The sequence below is a fragment of the Lingula anatina genome, chromosome 2 (assembly GCF_051362555.1).
Source record: "Lingula anatina isolate TDL-2025a chromosome 2, LinAna3.0, whole genome shotgun sequence".
Taxonomy (NCBI): domain Eukaryota; kingdom Metazoa; phylum Brachiopoda; class Lingulata; order Lingulida; family Lingulidae; genus Lingula; species Lingula anatina.
The window spans coordinates 4,781,252-4,792,533 of record NC_141768.1 but is presented as its reverse complement, the minus strand read 5'-3'; the positions used below and the strand labels follow the sequence as shown (position 1 = coordinate 4,792,533).

General features: G+C 36.1%; 2 protein-coding genes across 3 annotated transcripts; one reads left to right on the top strand and one right to left on the bottom strand.

Annotated features, from left to right (window-relative positions):
• Window positions 1-1,062: 1,062 nt before the first annotated feature.
• LOC106174201 (diencephalon/mesencephalon homeobox protein 1-A) lies at window positions 1,063-9,491 on the top strand. Of its 2 annotated transcripts, none has more exons than XM_013555636.3 (4): window positions 1,063-1,250; window positions 7,097-7,318; window positions 7,857-8,032; window positions 8,292-9,491. In XM_013555636.3, the coding sequence occupies exons 2-4, from the start codon at window positions 7,105-7,107 to the stop codon at window positions 9,108-9,110; spliced, it is 1,209 nt and encodes a 402-aa protein (XP_013411090.1). In that variant the 5' UTR covers window positions 1,063-1,250; window positions 7,097-7,104; the 3' UTR covers window positions 9,111-9,491. The 2 variants fall into 2 exon arrangements, with proteins under 2 accessions (XP_013411090.1, XP_086861908.1); XM_087005782.1 differs by lacking the exon at window positions 1,063-1,250 and adding an exon at window positions 2,205-2,439.
• Window positions 9,284-11,262, bottom strand: LOC106174202 (uncharacterized). The gene is made up of 3 exons (XM_013555637.2): window positions 11,034-11,262; window positions 10,301-10,560; window positions 9,284-9,887 (listed from the first exon to the last, which is right to left on the bottom strand). Exons 1-3 carry the CDS (start codon window positions 11,047-11,049, stop codon window positions 9,747-9,749), a joined length of 417 nt encoding a protein of 138 aa, XP_013411091.1. The 5' UTR covers window positions 11,050-11,262; the 3' UTR covers window positions 9,284-9,746.
• Window positions 11,263-11,282: the final 20 nt, after the last annotated feature.

The following is an 11,282-nucleotide window of genomic DNA, read 5'->3' as shown; positions in this document are numbered from 1 at the left end:
TGTTGGAGTTTGTTGTATCACAAACTCACCCTACCTTCATCAGCCAAAGCGTTCGTATGTGGAACACAGGAAGTCAAACAGTTTGGAGAATTCACCATATTACGGGTAATATTCATCCAATTACACTCAGCGTTAATAGCGCCACCTGAACGCTGAAGAGATCATGCGAGGTGACATCTAGCGCTTAAAACTCGCGACCGATACACGTTTTGAATTGTCATCTTCGTTTTTAAATGCGTCCTTAATTGTGAACTGATATTATGACACTCAAACCTATACGCTACTCATCCGGTCTTTGTTGAACCATCTATTCATTGTATTTTGAATAGCACGAACGATTGACGACCACCCGATACGACTGCCAGTCGTATTTTTCCGGTAATGAATGATGCTATTTATGGTTATAGAAAATTAATTTTCATGTATAAACTATTGTTACCAAGAATTAGGACAATTATTATAAAAAGCACTCTTTATACTGCTGGGATAAATGGGCTGTGTTTTTTTGTAATCATTATCATCGCATGCTACTTTTTTTCTGAGGCATCGTCAAAATAAATAAATAAATATATATAAATAATAATAAATTAAACACAATTTTGTGTTAATCTCATTAAGAGTACTTAGAAAAAAATTTTTTGGAGAGCATGATTCTTAGTTGTTGGTAGGGTAGTTATAAGTCAATACTTTTCTCTTTTCAAGTTCATGGAGGATAAGCAGTATACTACCAATCATCTGAGTGATTATTCAACACATTAATCAAAGTATCTTATGAGTGATTAATTTATAGGTCTCAAATGGAACATATTTGCTTATCAAATCATCAAATCTATGCTGCTGCGAGAAGTGGATGCGAACAGGTCGACATTTACCGTCGTCTTCACCGATAATCCAATTCATGCAACCTGAATCATTTATGCGTTTATCGGCATAATACCGTACAAAATCCCGCTTAAATCTATTTAGGTTTGTAGATCTTTCACCATATTTCTTTACGTAAAGATAAACCCATTAGTGGAGAATAATCCCGGATAAGGAATCTTCATAGTCCTCACACGTGATTGGTTGGGAGGCTCTGTTTATGAAGTGCCACCTTAATGTGGCATGTCCCGCCCCTTTAACACCTTAACACCTATTAAAAACGTGTTAGGTAGCAGCATGAGATCATAAAACATTCGACTTAATGAGATCAGACTGAAAACGTGCCCCGTTGACGATCCAGAGTCATTACCTGCGCACGAACATTGAAGGTAAGTTTGGTAATATCTGATAGGATCTTCTGCAAAGTAGAATCATCATCTGTTTGTTGTTTAAGTTGAATTGATTCTTGATATAGGAAATCTAAAATCTAATATTACTTCGTGGATTTTTAAATATTAAAATATATAAATTATTAAAGTACACTGTCTTTGATTTAATCCATTTGTTTTTGATGGACTGGTATAAGATGATTTTTCTAGAATTACGCAATGACCGCTACAGTAGTTTGCCTGTTTTAGAAATCAACATGTGGATAGGAGTGTAGCTTTAAATAAAAACTTATCACCAAAGGAATGAGGGGATGTTTTAAAAAAGGTTTAAATTATTTGCTCAATGTTAAAATAATTGATAGTAATTATTTGAGGCGTTTGCGTAAATTAAAAAAACTTTATGCACTATGCTTTTAAAATATAAATCGCTGTGTTACATCCATTTACATTTTTGAATATGAAAAATAACAGATTTCTGCAAAAATTGCCCGGAAAATTGATCTTAAACTCGATTTAAGTTTCTGTTTAAGTGCCAGATAGTTTGATGCAAATCTGAAAAAATCAGGGGATTCAGCAAAGCGGGAATTAACACATCAAAAATTATTACAACTGTCGCTGAAGTATAATTTTTATACTGATCCAGGTGTAACAAGATGCATTTTACCAATTGACAGTTCATTGCATTTTCGTCTGCCGCCCTTATCGCCACATTAAAGTAGAGGCTTCAGTTTCATTTTTGTCCCTGAAATAATGTTAAAAAAGCACCACCCTTCCTCAAACAACCGTAGTGCAAAACACTGCTCTGTTCTTTTCGTCGTTTACACTGCAGCATCAATAAGCATATGACACTGTTTGCCCATCAAGCTATTTTGGTGTGAAACCTGGGGCACAGTTACACACAGATACGGGTGGACGTCAGCACTTCCTGTCAGCTTCTCGAATTATTTTGTAATTGCAGGTGGCATTTTTCTTCTGAAGTGTCAACTGCTAATTTACCGTGCTAATAATCCCCCCTTATTGTACTTGTTCAAAAGAGTTAAGAGTGCTTAATGATATTAAACCCCTTAAGGTGGGGCAGTTTTCAATAGCTCCCATTAGGAAACAATGAAAAGCAGGACGATGTTGTGGATTTTGTGGACACTTTCCCGTGCTATAGCTTCAATGTGTACACTGAGCATGTAAAAGCCAGGTAAAATATTTAGTTATTTTTTAATCCACTCCATTGACAAGTAATACGCGGATTACAAACAGCTCTTGCTTATTCAACTAAGTTGGTAAACACACCTGCAGCCGTGTAACACTTGGTTTACCCAGGGGTTTGAGTAATTGAAGGAAAACCACTATAACAAGACGCCCGGAGCAGGAACCTAACCCGAGAACGTGCGAAAAGCGGGTGTAGGTATTCTTAATAGACGCTCCCAAATAGAGTTTTAAAATCGTTGGGAGTATTTCAAGTTAAAGTACGCCCGGCAGTATATCTCGTCTATCACCGCTTTATTTTATTAATTAATTGATTTATTTAATTATCTTTTAATTTGATAAGTAGTCAAATTTTTTGACCGTTTGTCACATTTCTTGTTTCACTTTTCTCAAATTTACCCCAGTAGTGAAGACATTTTAGCATCAATATTGTAAATAGTCATGTCTTCTGCTAGATTTATCCTTTTCTGTTGCTTTTCTACTATTTGTTTTTGCTTACGGCGTGTTCCCGTTAAAATCAATCTCCTACGGCTGAATCGTGTCCTCTCTTACCTCGTATTAAAGTACTCACGGTAATTAAGACACTTTCCTTTCAGCAACATGAATTACGGTTAAAAGTGAACTGTTTGATTGACAACGGATTAAAGGATGGGGGAAATATTTCCTCTGGCCTCTAATGTTATGTTGTTTTCAAAGATAATACACTGTAATGGCAGTGCATTGAGGTTCTCCCCTTTTAGCTCGCTTATACAGGTGTGCAGTTCAGAAACTTAGGTTTAATAAGGATGGCATTTAGAAAAGAATTCTAATGAAGCAAGAACTTATAATCCGTCTATTCGTGGGACTTACTTTGCAAAGGGACAGCTTTCAGCCAGTGTTCAAATGAACTTCATTAATGCCTATGTTAAGGACATGAACCTTAATTTATTTCTCTTTTAAATTCAATCTTTGCAGATCATGAAGTCTTTGATAATTGATGAAGTTATCAAAATAAAAATAGACATAGATTAGATTAAATCCAACGGAAATATTTCAATGTAAAGATATTTTCTGATGGTAGAAAAAAAAGAAAAAAGTTGAAATGGCTAAAAGGAGTTGTGATTGACCATTTGGATAATAAGGCGTAAGATGTTCATGAGAACGCAGACTAATGTACATTTTACCTTTATTTTGTGAGAGTACCTAATGGTTCTTTGGGTTGGTTAAAAGGAAGATATTAAAAAGAAGATATATGATATTTTTCTGCGAATTTTCCGCGACATCGTCATCTGCATTCATGTATGTCGTTCTGGTCTGACCACCCCTTATCATCGGAAGCGTTTCTGTCACCACCCCACTCCTACCAGCGTTAAGGTAGGGCTATGTATACACTTCTCATTGAATAATCTTAAATTCCTCTAATCATAGGATCAGAGAGTTTAACACGAATCCAATCCCCGCAAATGGGATTTGAAGGGATTGATTGACAAGCTTTTGGGAAAATTGCGTTTAAACAGAGCGGAGTACAAACACTAAATTTGTAAATACGTGTACTTTGAGTAGCTTAAGCTCACCTAAGTCTGGAGGGATATTATTCAAGCCAACAGACAAGTGACACGCACCGTGCGATAGTCCCCTGCCTTCATTAAAGCGTACCTTTAACGCTTAACCGTGAGGTCCATTAGCGTCGTGCGTGGAGAGAGAGAGGTAGAGATAGAGAGAGAATATAGTTCCCTTAACATTTTCTATGTTGTTTTCGCATGACAAAAATGGTTTGATGTCTTAAACAAATTAATAATTTTCTCGGAATTTGATAAAGTAATTTTAGGAAATAGATATTGATTTTGTTTTCTTTATGATGCCAAAGTTTGTGAACTATTGGAAACAATCATCATTTCATCAATTTTGGATTAACTGTTTCTACGTGATGAGACCAAAGATCAAGTTGGACGTTTTTATGGGGGAAAACAAGAAAAAGGCGAAAAAATTTCGAAAATTTAACCTTTTCTGTTATCTCGTTTGTAGTCTGAGGATTTATGGTGAAAAAACAAAGTGACCTACAAAATGACTATGAATTTTAGTCAAAGTTTCTGCTAATTATTTTATGCACTGCTGTACATAAAGGCATAGTAAACGTTTTAATGGATAATATTTCAAGGAATTTTACGACGAAATTTTGATTACCAAGCAGTTAAAGACAGTTTGTTTTAAAACGATCTAATCATATTTGCATTTTTGAACTACAAGCTGCCATATAGAACAAGGGAATTTAAAGTCTGCGCATAATTTTAAGAATAGATTCCACTGTTCCATTTTTTCTCTCTATAAATTGTATTTAGTAAAACTCATCTACAGCTATATTTGCTCATATGTCTGCATTTGATGTCATTCTTTGTTTTTTAAATATCATATAAACAAGAAAACCAAAGAAGGTTAAAATGTGCCATTCAACGCATTTTCAAAAAGTTAAAAATAAGAAAAATTATCTCAAAAATATAATTAAAAAAAAAAACAGAAAAATTACAGCTTTGGTGCCTTTAATTCTAAAAATAATCTTATCAATGAAGCAACGGAGAAATTTCGCTGAACTTAATGAATGATTGAATACCTAACATATTTTGAAAAAGACTTAATCTTCACCCTTGACACATGAACATTTTGTCTTCCGTGACACGGGAAATTGCTATTACTTAACTATAACGTTTTACCTTAATCTAGATTAATTTTCATTTTTTAAAACTAAACGCTAAGAACATTTATTCATACGAATTTAACTACAAGTCAGATACGAATGTGATTGCGCATCTAATTCTTCACTATCAGCGAGTGGTGAATTATAATCCAGAGAAGTGAAGAGCGTTCTCACCGTGCAATTGATTAACTCTGGGCGCAGCTAGACAAGTGTTGACAGCCTGTTGATCTCAAGGCCTCCAAACATTGGTGCACACGGGCGCCTTTAAGAAGATTGCAGATAAATTTAATGATTTGTAATGAGAATGTTTGCACGATCATGTGTGAAAGACAATGCGAGTTTGTCCTAATGGCAGGTACACTTGGAAGTTTACCCGAGCAAATATTTGAGCTACCTGTAAGGGAATACTGATGTTGAAAGCTGATGTTAGTGAGAAATAATCGTTACTTAAAGCAACCGTAAGATTATATGCCTTATTTGTTAGATCAGGTAATAAAATTCATTCAACAACAAAGGAATTATCATTATACCAAAACATAAAGCTCGGCTGCGATCTAGTCTCTAATCCTTAAAACAGGGCATTTGATAGGTTAACACGCTTGAACATACTTAACAAAGTTGAATCCTTGGTAAGTTTGTCTGCAAATTGGTATCAAGTGAGTTATTTTTGCTGGCAGAATTTAAAGATAGCGTTAAGTAAAATGAATGAGCACACGAACCGTCAAGTTTGATAGGATGAGATCCATGTTTTGATGCCAGTGCCCTGAGCGTGCTAATTAAGTGTTCAGAAGTTGTCATATCAATCCGAATTCGATGTTCTTTGTTTGAAAGTCATAGATTTGGGTGTATACAATAACAGACCAACCTATATAAAATATTTTTAATAGACAAACGAAATGATTTTGCTTTTAGTTTGTTGAACCAATTGAGTTATCATACTAAGGTCCCTTTAAAAAGATTGCCTAATCACCCGAAAGAAGAGTTTTCGAATTTCCATATCAAAATATCTATTTAAACACCATTCTGTGCCTAGTTATTGCGACAGTTTAAAATAATTGTATTTGTACATTTTAAAAGAATAATGGCATTTTTTCAGTTGATTGCGAAAACTAAAAGTAATCTCAAATAGATAGCTTTTTTACCTAGCAACGTGACCTGTAGATAAATACAGGAGCTGCCTGGGAAATCTTCTGTTATAGATGGGAATGATTAGTTTAAGTGTAATTTAGTTATGTCGTAGCAACTGACAGCGTTCGAATAAAAATAATTACAGTTAAATTGCAGTGAGTTCTTTATTAAACGTATTCAATTGCGCATTTGGTACTTAAAATTAGATATTTTAAAATAAATATCATTAATACAAATAATGCATAAATACAAATAATTTATATCACTTGCATTGGTCAGTTCTTAAAACCTTCTGAAGAAGGATGTTTTGTTTATCATGAAACTTTATTTAAAAAAATGAAATCAAATTCCCGCCAGCTTTACCCCGCAAGGAGGAGATAAAACCACATCGACCGGTTTTGCTATAATAGGTAGCAAAAAAATTAAATAAATAAATAAAAATAAATAAAAAATTATAATGATAATAATAAATAAAAATAAATTTAAAAAATAATAATAAATGAAAGTAAATGAAAAATGTTACACACGTTCTTCACATTTTAGCGTTATCGTCGTATTTAGTAATGTAGTATTGAAAAATGTGATTTTACTAAAGGTGAAAATTGTGGGATGCATTATATAAAGTCACTTGTTTACGAGCTAAATTTTTTATCTCATTTATTTTTTATAGTGTTTGAAATAAGTTATTTTCTTTAAATAAAGACCTATGCTTTGAATTGCCACATCTTGTGAAATATTTTTAAAAAGCTTGCATGGACAACACAATAGATTTTCAAATATCAATCGTAATGTTAATCATGTAGTCTTCTTTTGCATTTAACTCATTTTCTTCTTAAATCATTTTCAGCTTCGAAGATGCAGAATTACCACTTGACCCTGCCTCCGCCGCAGCCATTAATGTTTCGCCAGAACCAACTTATGTTCAACATGCCGCCTGCAGTGCCGCCGCATCATCCCCATTTCCCGCCAACTTCCATGCCATCCATGCCTACTTTTCCTACGAGTTCTTTCCCATCAAGTTTCCCTCCTCCCGCGCTGCAGACACTCACCCTAGCAGAGCGTTTGGCAGGTAAGAACTTCAGTGTTGACTCAATATTGCCAGTGTTTTAGTTTTGTTTTGCCCTAACTGTTAATGGAGATGGCGGGATATTTGTGCATTGATTCGGGTATATTTGTAACTCTATACTTAACAAAAGATTTGGCAATTTGAAATGCAATGAAGCGGAACTGTGAAGAGGGATATGTTACAAAAAATCACTTTTGCTAAAAAGCTGCTACACAAGTGTCTGTAAATTAATCCTTCTTTAAAACTCAGATTTTTTGAACGGATATATTAATGGAATCTCCTAATGGGATTGGAGAAAAAGGTGTTTGTTTAACAGACAAATCTAAATTGTAAAAAATGTTCAGTGACCGACAATTTCATGAACAAAATGGCAAGTTCTCAACGACTTTCCTGTGACCTTCAATAAGAATGAAATGAAAGTCTGGAGCTGCGCCAATAGTTTGTCAGATGACGAGTCATATTACTTGTAAACCCAACAGTGTCTTTCATAGTCCTGTCCATACAAAGTGCGCGTCCTCACTGTTCTGTTTTACATTTTTAGACATTATTATGGAAGCCAGGTACGGAGCCAACAGAAAACAACGCCGTAGTCGCACCGCTTTCACTAATCAGCAGCTTGCCGCCTTAGAGAAAACTTTTGCAAAGACGCACTATCCGGACGTGGTGATGCGAGAGCGTCTGGCCATGATGACGAGTTTGCCAGAGTCCAGAATACAGGTAGGCTACAATATATGTTCATTGATTATTGATTTCCCTTACATTTAATAAAACACTTTTTAAAATAAAAGATGGACCTCAACAAGTGCGGGTCCAAAACACAAACTTTAGTTTCCATGTTTTCATGGGCGGTCCGAAAATCTGAAAGGAGGGGGCACCCTTTCTTACGATATAAAGAAGAGAGAGTATATTCATGATTCCACTGTCTTAAATACAACTATTTTTAATGAATTATTTTCTTTATTTTTATTGTTATTAGGTCTGGTTCAAGAACCGGAGGGCGAAGTACCGCAAAAAGCAAAAGGCAAGCCCAAAGGGCAAAGATGACGGTGACAGCGCCGATGAGACTAAGAGTGAAAACGGCGATTGTGCAGCTGCACCAACAGAAGACAGTGACGATGACATCAACGAGGATATTGACGTAGAAACCGCCGATGCCGAAGAACAGACCCAAGACGTAGCCGGATCGGCGTCGCCTCAAAAGGATGTCGAGGACGCAGATTTCAAAGACGCACCCACCGATAGCGTCCCCGAAGAAAATGAGACGGAAATTCCAACTGAGACAGCAGAAGGTGACGGTTGTTCGAGCCACGACAAAAAGCTCAATTTCCATTCTATCGACCTTCTGTTAAACTCAAAACCAACAGGTAATAATGAAACACAAGTGTTAAACCCCAAGATAGACAATCCAGAACACCATCGTGGACATCTCTGTAGAAGAATTGACGATTTAGAGTCACCGGTCCGAAAAGCACCATTCTCTGCTCACGAAAATCGCATGCCAGGAATAGTCTCTGTGGAAGAACATTTAAAACGACAATTTCTTGATCAAAACGCATCAGCATTTCCACTTTCTACGCAACTTAATGCCCAAGCAACGCGCCTTTCTGCGGCTATGCACCTTCCATGGCCGCAGCCATTACCAGTCGATGTGTCGTCTGCTCCACGACCTGCTCCATTCGGAATGAAGGTTCCTTCTTTTGCTGCCGTTCCCAAGGATTTTGCACTGAACCACAGCATCGAACATTTACGCATGCGTGCCAGACAGCATTCCGCATCACTTGGACTACAAGATTAACGTTTGGAATTTCCATATTTAGAGTTATTTTTGACTAATGACATAGCTTTTATCATTATTATAGGATTCCTATATTGATGTTCTAACGCTACAGTGTACTAGCGGACAAAGAAAAATGAATGTATTTTTTTGATAATAAGGAAGTAATCGAAGACCTAAAATTCTAAAAATAATTACTTTTTATTTTTTACTCTTTATTTTCTTTTATTCAGAGATCTGGAAAAAATTAGGTAGACGAACGTAAAGACATTTATGCACACGTTTCTAGTATAGATGTATGTGGTGTAGTTTTGTATGAAATGGATATTTACTCTGCGACACTTTGAACATCTCTTGTGACTTATTATTTCAACTTGACAATAAATCCAAATGATTTTTGTATATGTTGCTATTCTGGTCGTTCTTATGTTTGCAAATAAACTAATGCACCTTGTGTCTTCTGGTTAAACTGTTGAAATAACAAATAACAAATAGCTTCTTCAGCGAATCTCGTATTCGAAAGTTAATAGTGCAGAGATTGCTTGTAAAAACTGTTCACAAAAATGTATGCAAAGCACGTCAATAAATAACCAATACTCCTAACTTCCTTTTAACGATTCTACTTTAAAAGGAAGCAGTCCCTTCTATATAGACTTTTCAAAACCAGTGATGATGGCGATGATGGTGATGATGATCTAATTCTTTCTCTGCCACAACTCCAAGTAAAGCACCTGCAGCCAACCCTGCGACTGCCCCGGCTGCCCCCATTGCCAGGCCGCTGCCATTACTCTGTGGTTGCTGGTTATAATAAAATAAAAAGTGGCCATTAATAAAGTGTGTCAAATGAAAAATGACTGGTGTCTCCTGTCATACATAGGTACTTTAGTGCAAAATAAACACATTTCTAGAGGAGACGGATGAAATGCGATCTTTATTAACCCCTAAACCTCAGCACTGAAATCATATAATAAACAAATCTCCCAATTAACTTAAAAACAGTGAAGAAAACCACTGTATTTTTCAGAGGTGATGGATGAAATAGTAATCTTTATGAGCCCCTAAACCTCAGCTCTGAAATTAGATAATGCACGGATCTTTTCCCATTAATTTGAACTCAGTGATAAAATGTTGGTAGATTCAAATACTCTTACAAATCACTCATTAAAGGCGCTAAATTCTTATGTATGCATGGGATATGAAGGCCTACGTACGGATTTGTTTTCCTGATACTGCTGATAAGGGTAAGGTTGTCCAGGCTGAAGGGGTGGGTACCCATACCCAGGGGGAGCACCCGCAGGACCTCCTGGATTCACCACCCCTGGACCTAACCCCGGACCTACCGGAACAGTAGGCGGCGGAGGGTAATAACCGGCAGGTGGTACGTAAGGGTTGTACGGTGGCTGGTATCCATATGCAGGTGGCGCCACTGGGCCAGCCGGCGGATAACCTGGGAGCGAAGGGTTTCCTGGATCTGTCACAGAGATATAATGTAAAAGTACAGATCAGTTCTGAAATAATGGCATAAAGTGCGTGTGGACGAGTGTGCATGTTCCATTATTATGGTTCGAACAATGTGTTAGAAGTGATTTACAGGTGTATTCTATGTAACCCAAATTTTTACGCTTTAGACATTTTTTGTATTCATAAACATTTCTAATGCATCACTTCAGCATGACTAAATGATATGCCTTTTCAATGGATGAAATCTTTAATTACAAGTGTGCTTCTGAAATATGTAAACCCTTGAAAAGGTAGGCTTGTAGATTTAGTGATATAGCGTAAGCACATTCAATATCAGTGACTTACTGGTATTTTATCAAATATCATTATTCTGGACACGATTTTACAACCAAACATTTTAAAAAATACTGAGGCTGTGCCACTTAACACAATATATACCAAAATATAAATTCAAATTATCCGATTTTTTTCAATATTACTTACAGCCAGGATACGACATGGTCACTTCAGATTCAGTCTGCAATTTTGAAAGTCACATGTTACCCACTGCGAATCACCTTGCTGTCACACAAATATACATTATCAGTTTATCCGCCATACAACCGTATACATGATATAGATAACTACAGATTAAAGATAAATAGATAGGACAGGGTTAACATTTTCATTGACGTTTCCTTGGGTCCTACTTCAGATAGCAATAGCTTGATTTCACCTTCTAACGTAATTAAT

What these genes read in the sequence shown, in the direction of transcription:
- LOC106174202 (XM_013555637.2), bottom strand. An exon ending in AGTATCAGGAAAACAAATCC is followed by an intron (nt 9,888 to 10,300) that starts GTACGTAGGCCT and finishes TATTATAACCAG; the next exon opens with CAACCACAGAGTAATGGCAG.
- LOC106174201 (XM_013555636.3), top strand. Translation starts at nt 7,105, where the DNA reads ATGCAGAATTACCACTTGACCCTGCCTCCGCCGCAGCCATTAATGTTT. An exon ending in CCTAGCAGAGCGTTTGGCAG is followed by an intron (nt 7,319 to 7,856) that starts GTAAGAACTTCA and finishes TTACATTTTTAG; the next exon opens with ACATTATTATGGAAGCCAGG. An exon ending in TGCCAGAGTCCAGAATACAG is followed by an intron (nt 8,033 to 8,291) that starts GTAGGCTACAAT and finishes TATTGTTATTAG; the next exon opens with GTCTGGTTCAAGAACCGGAG.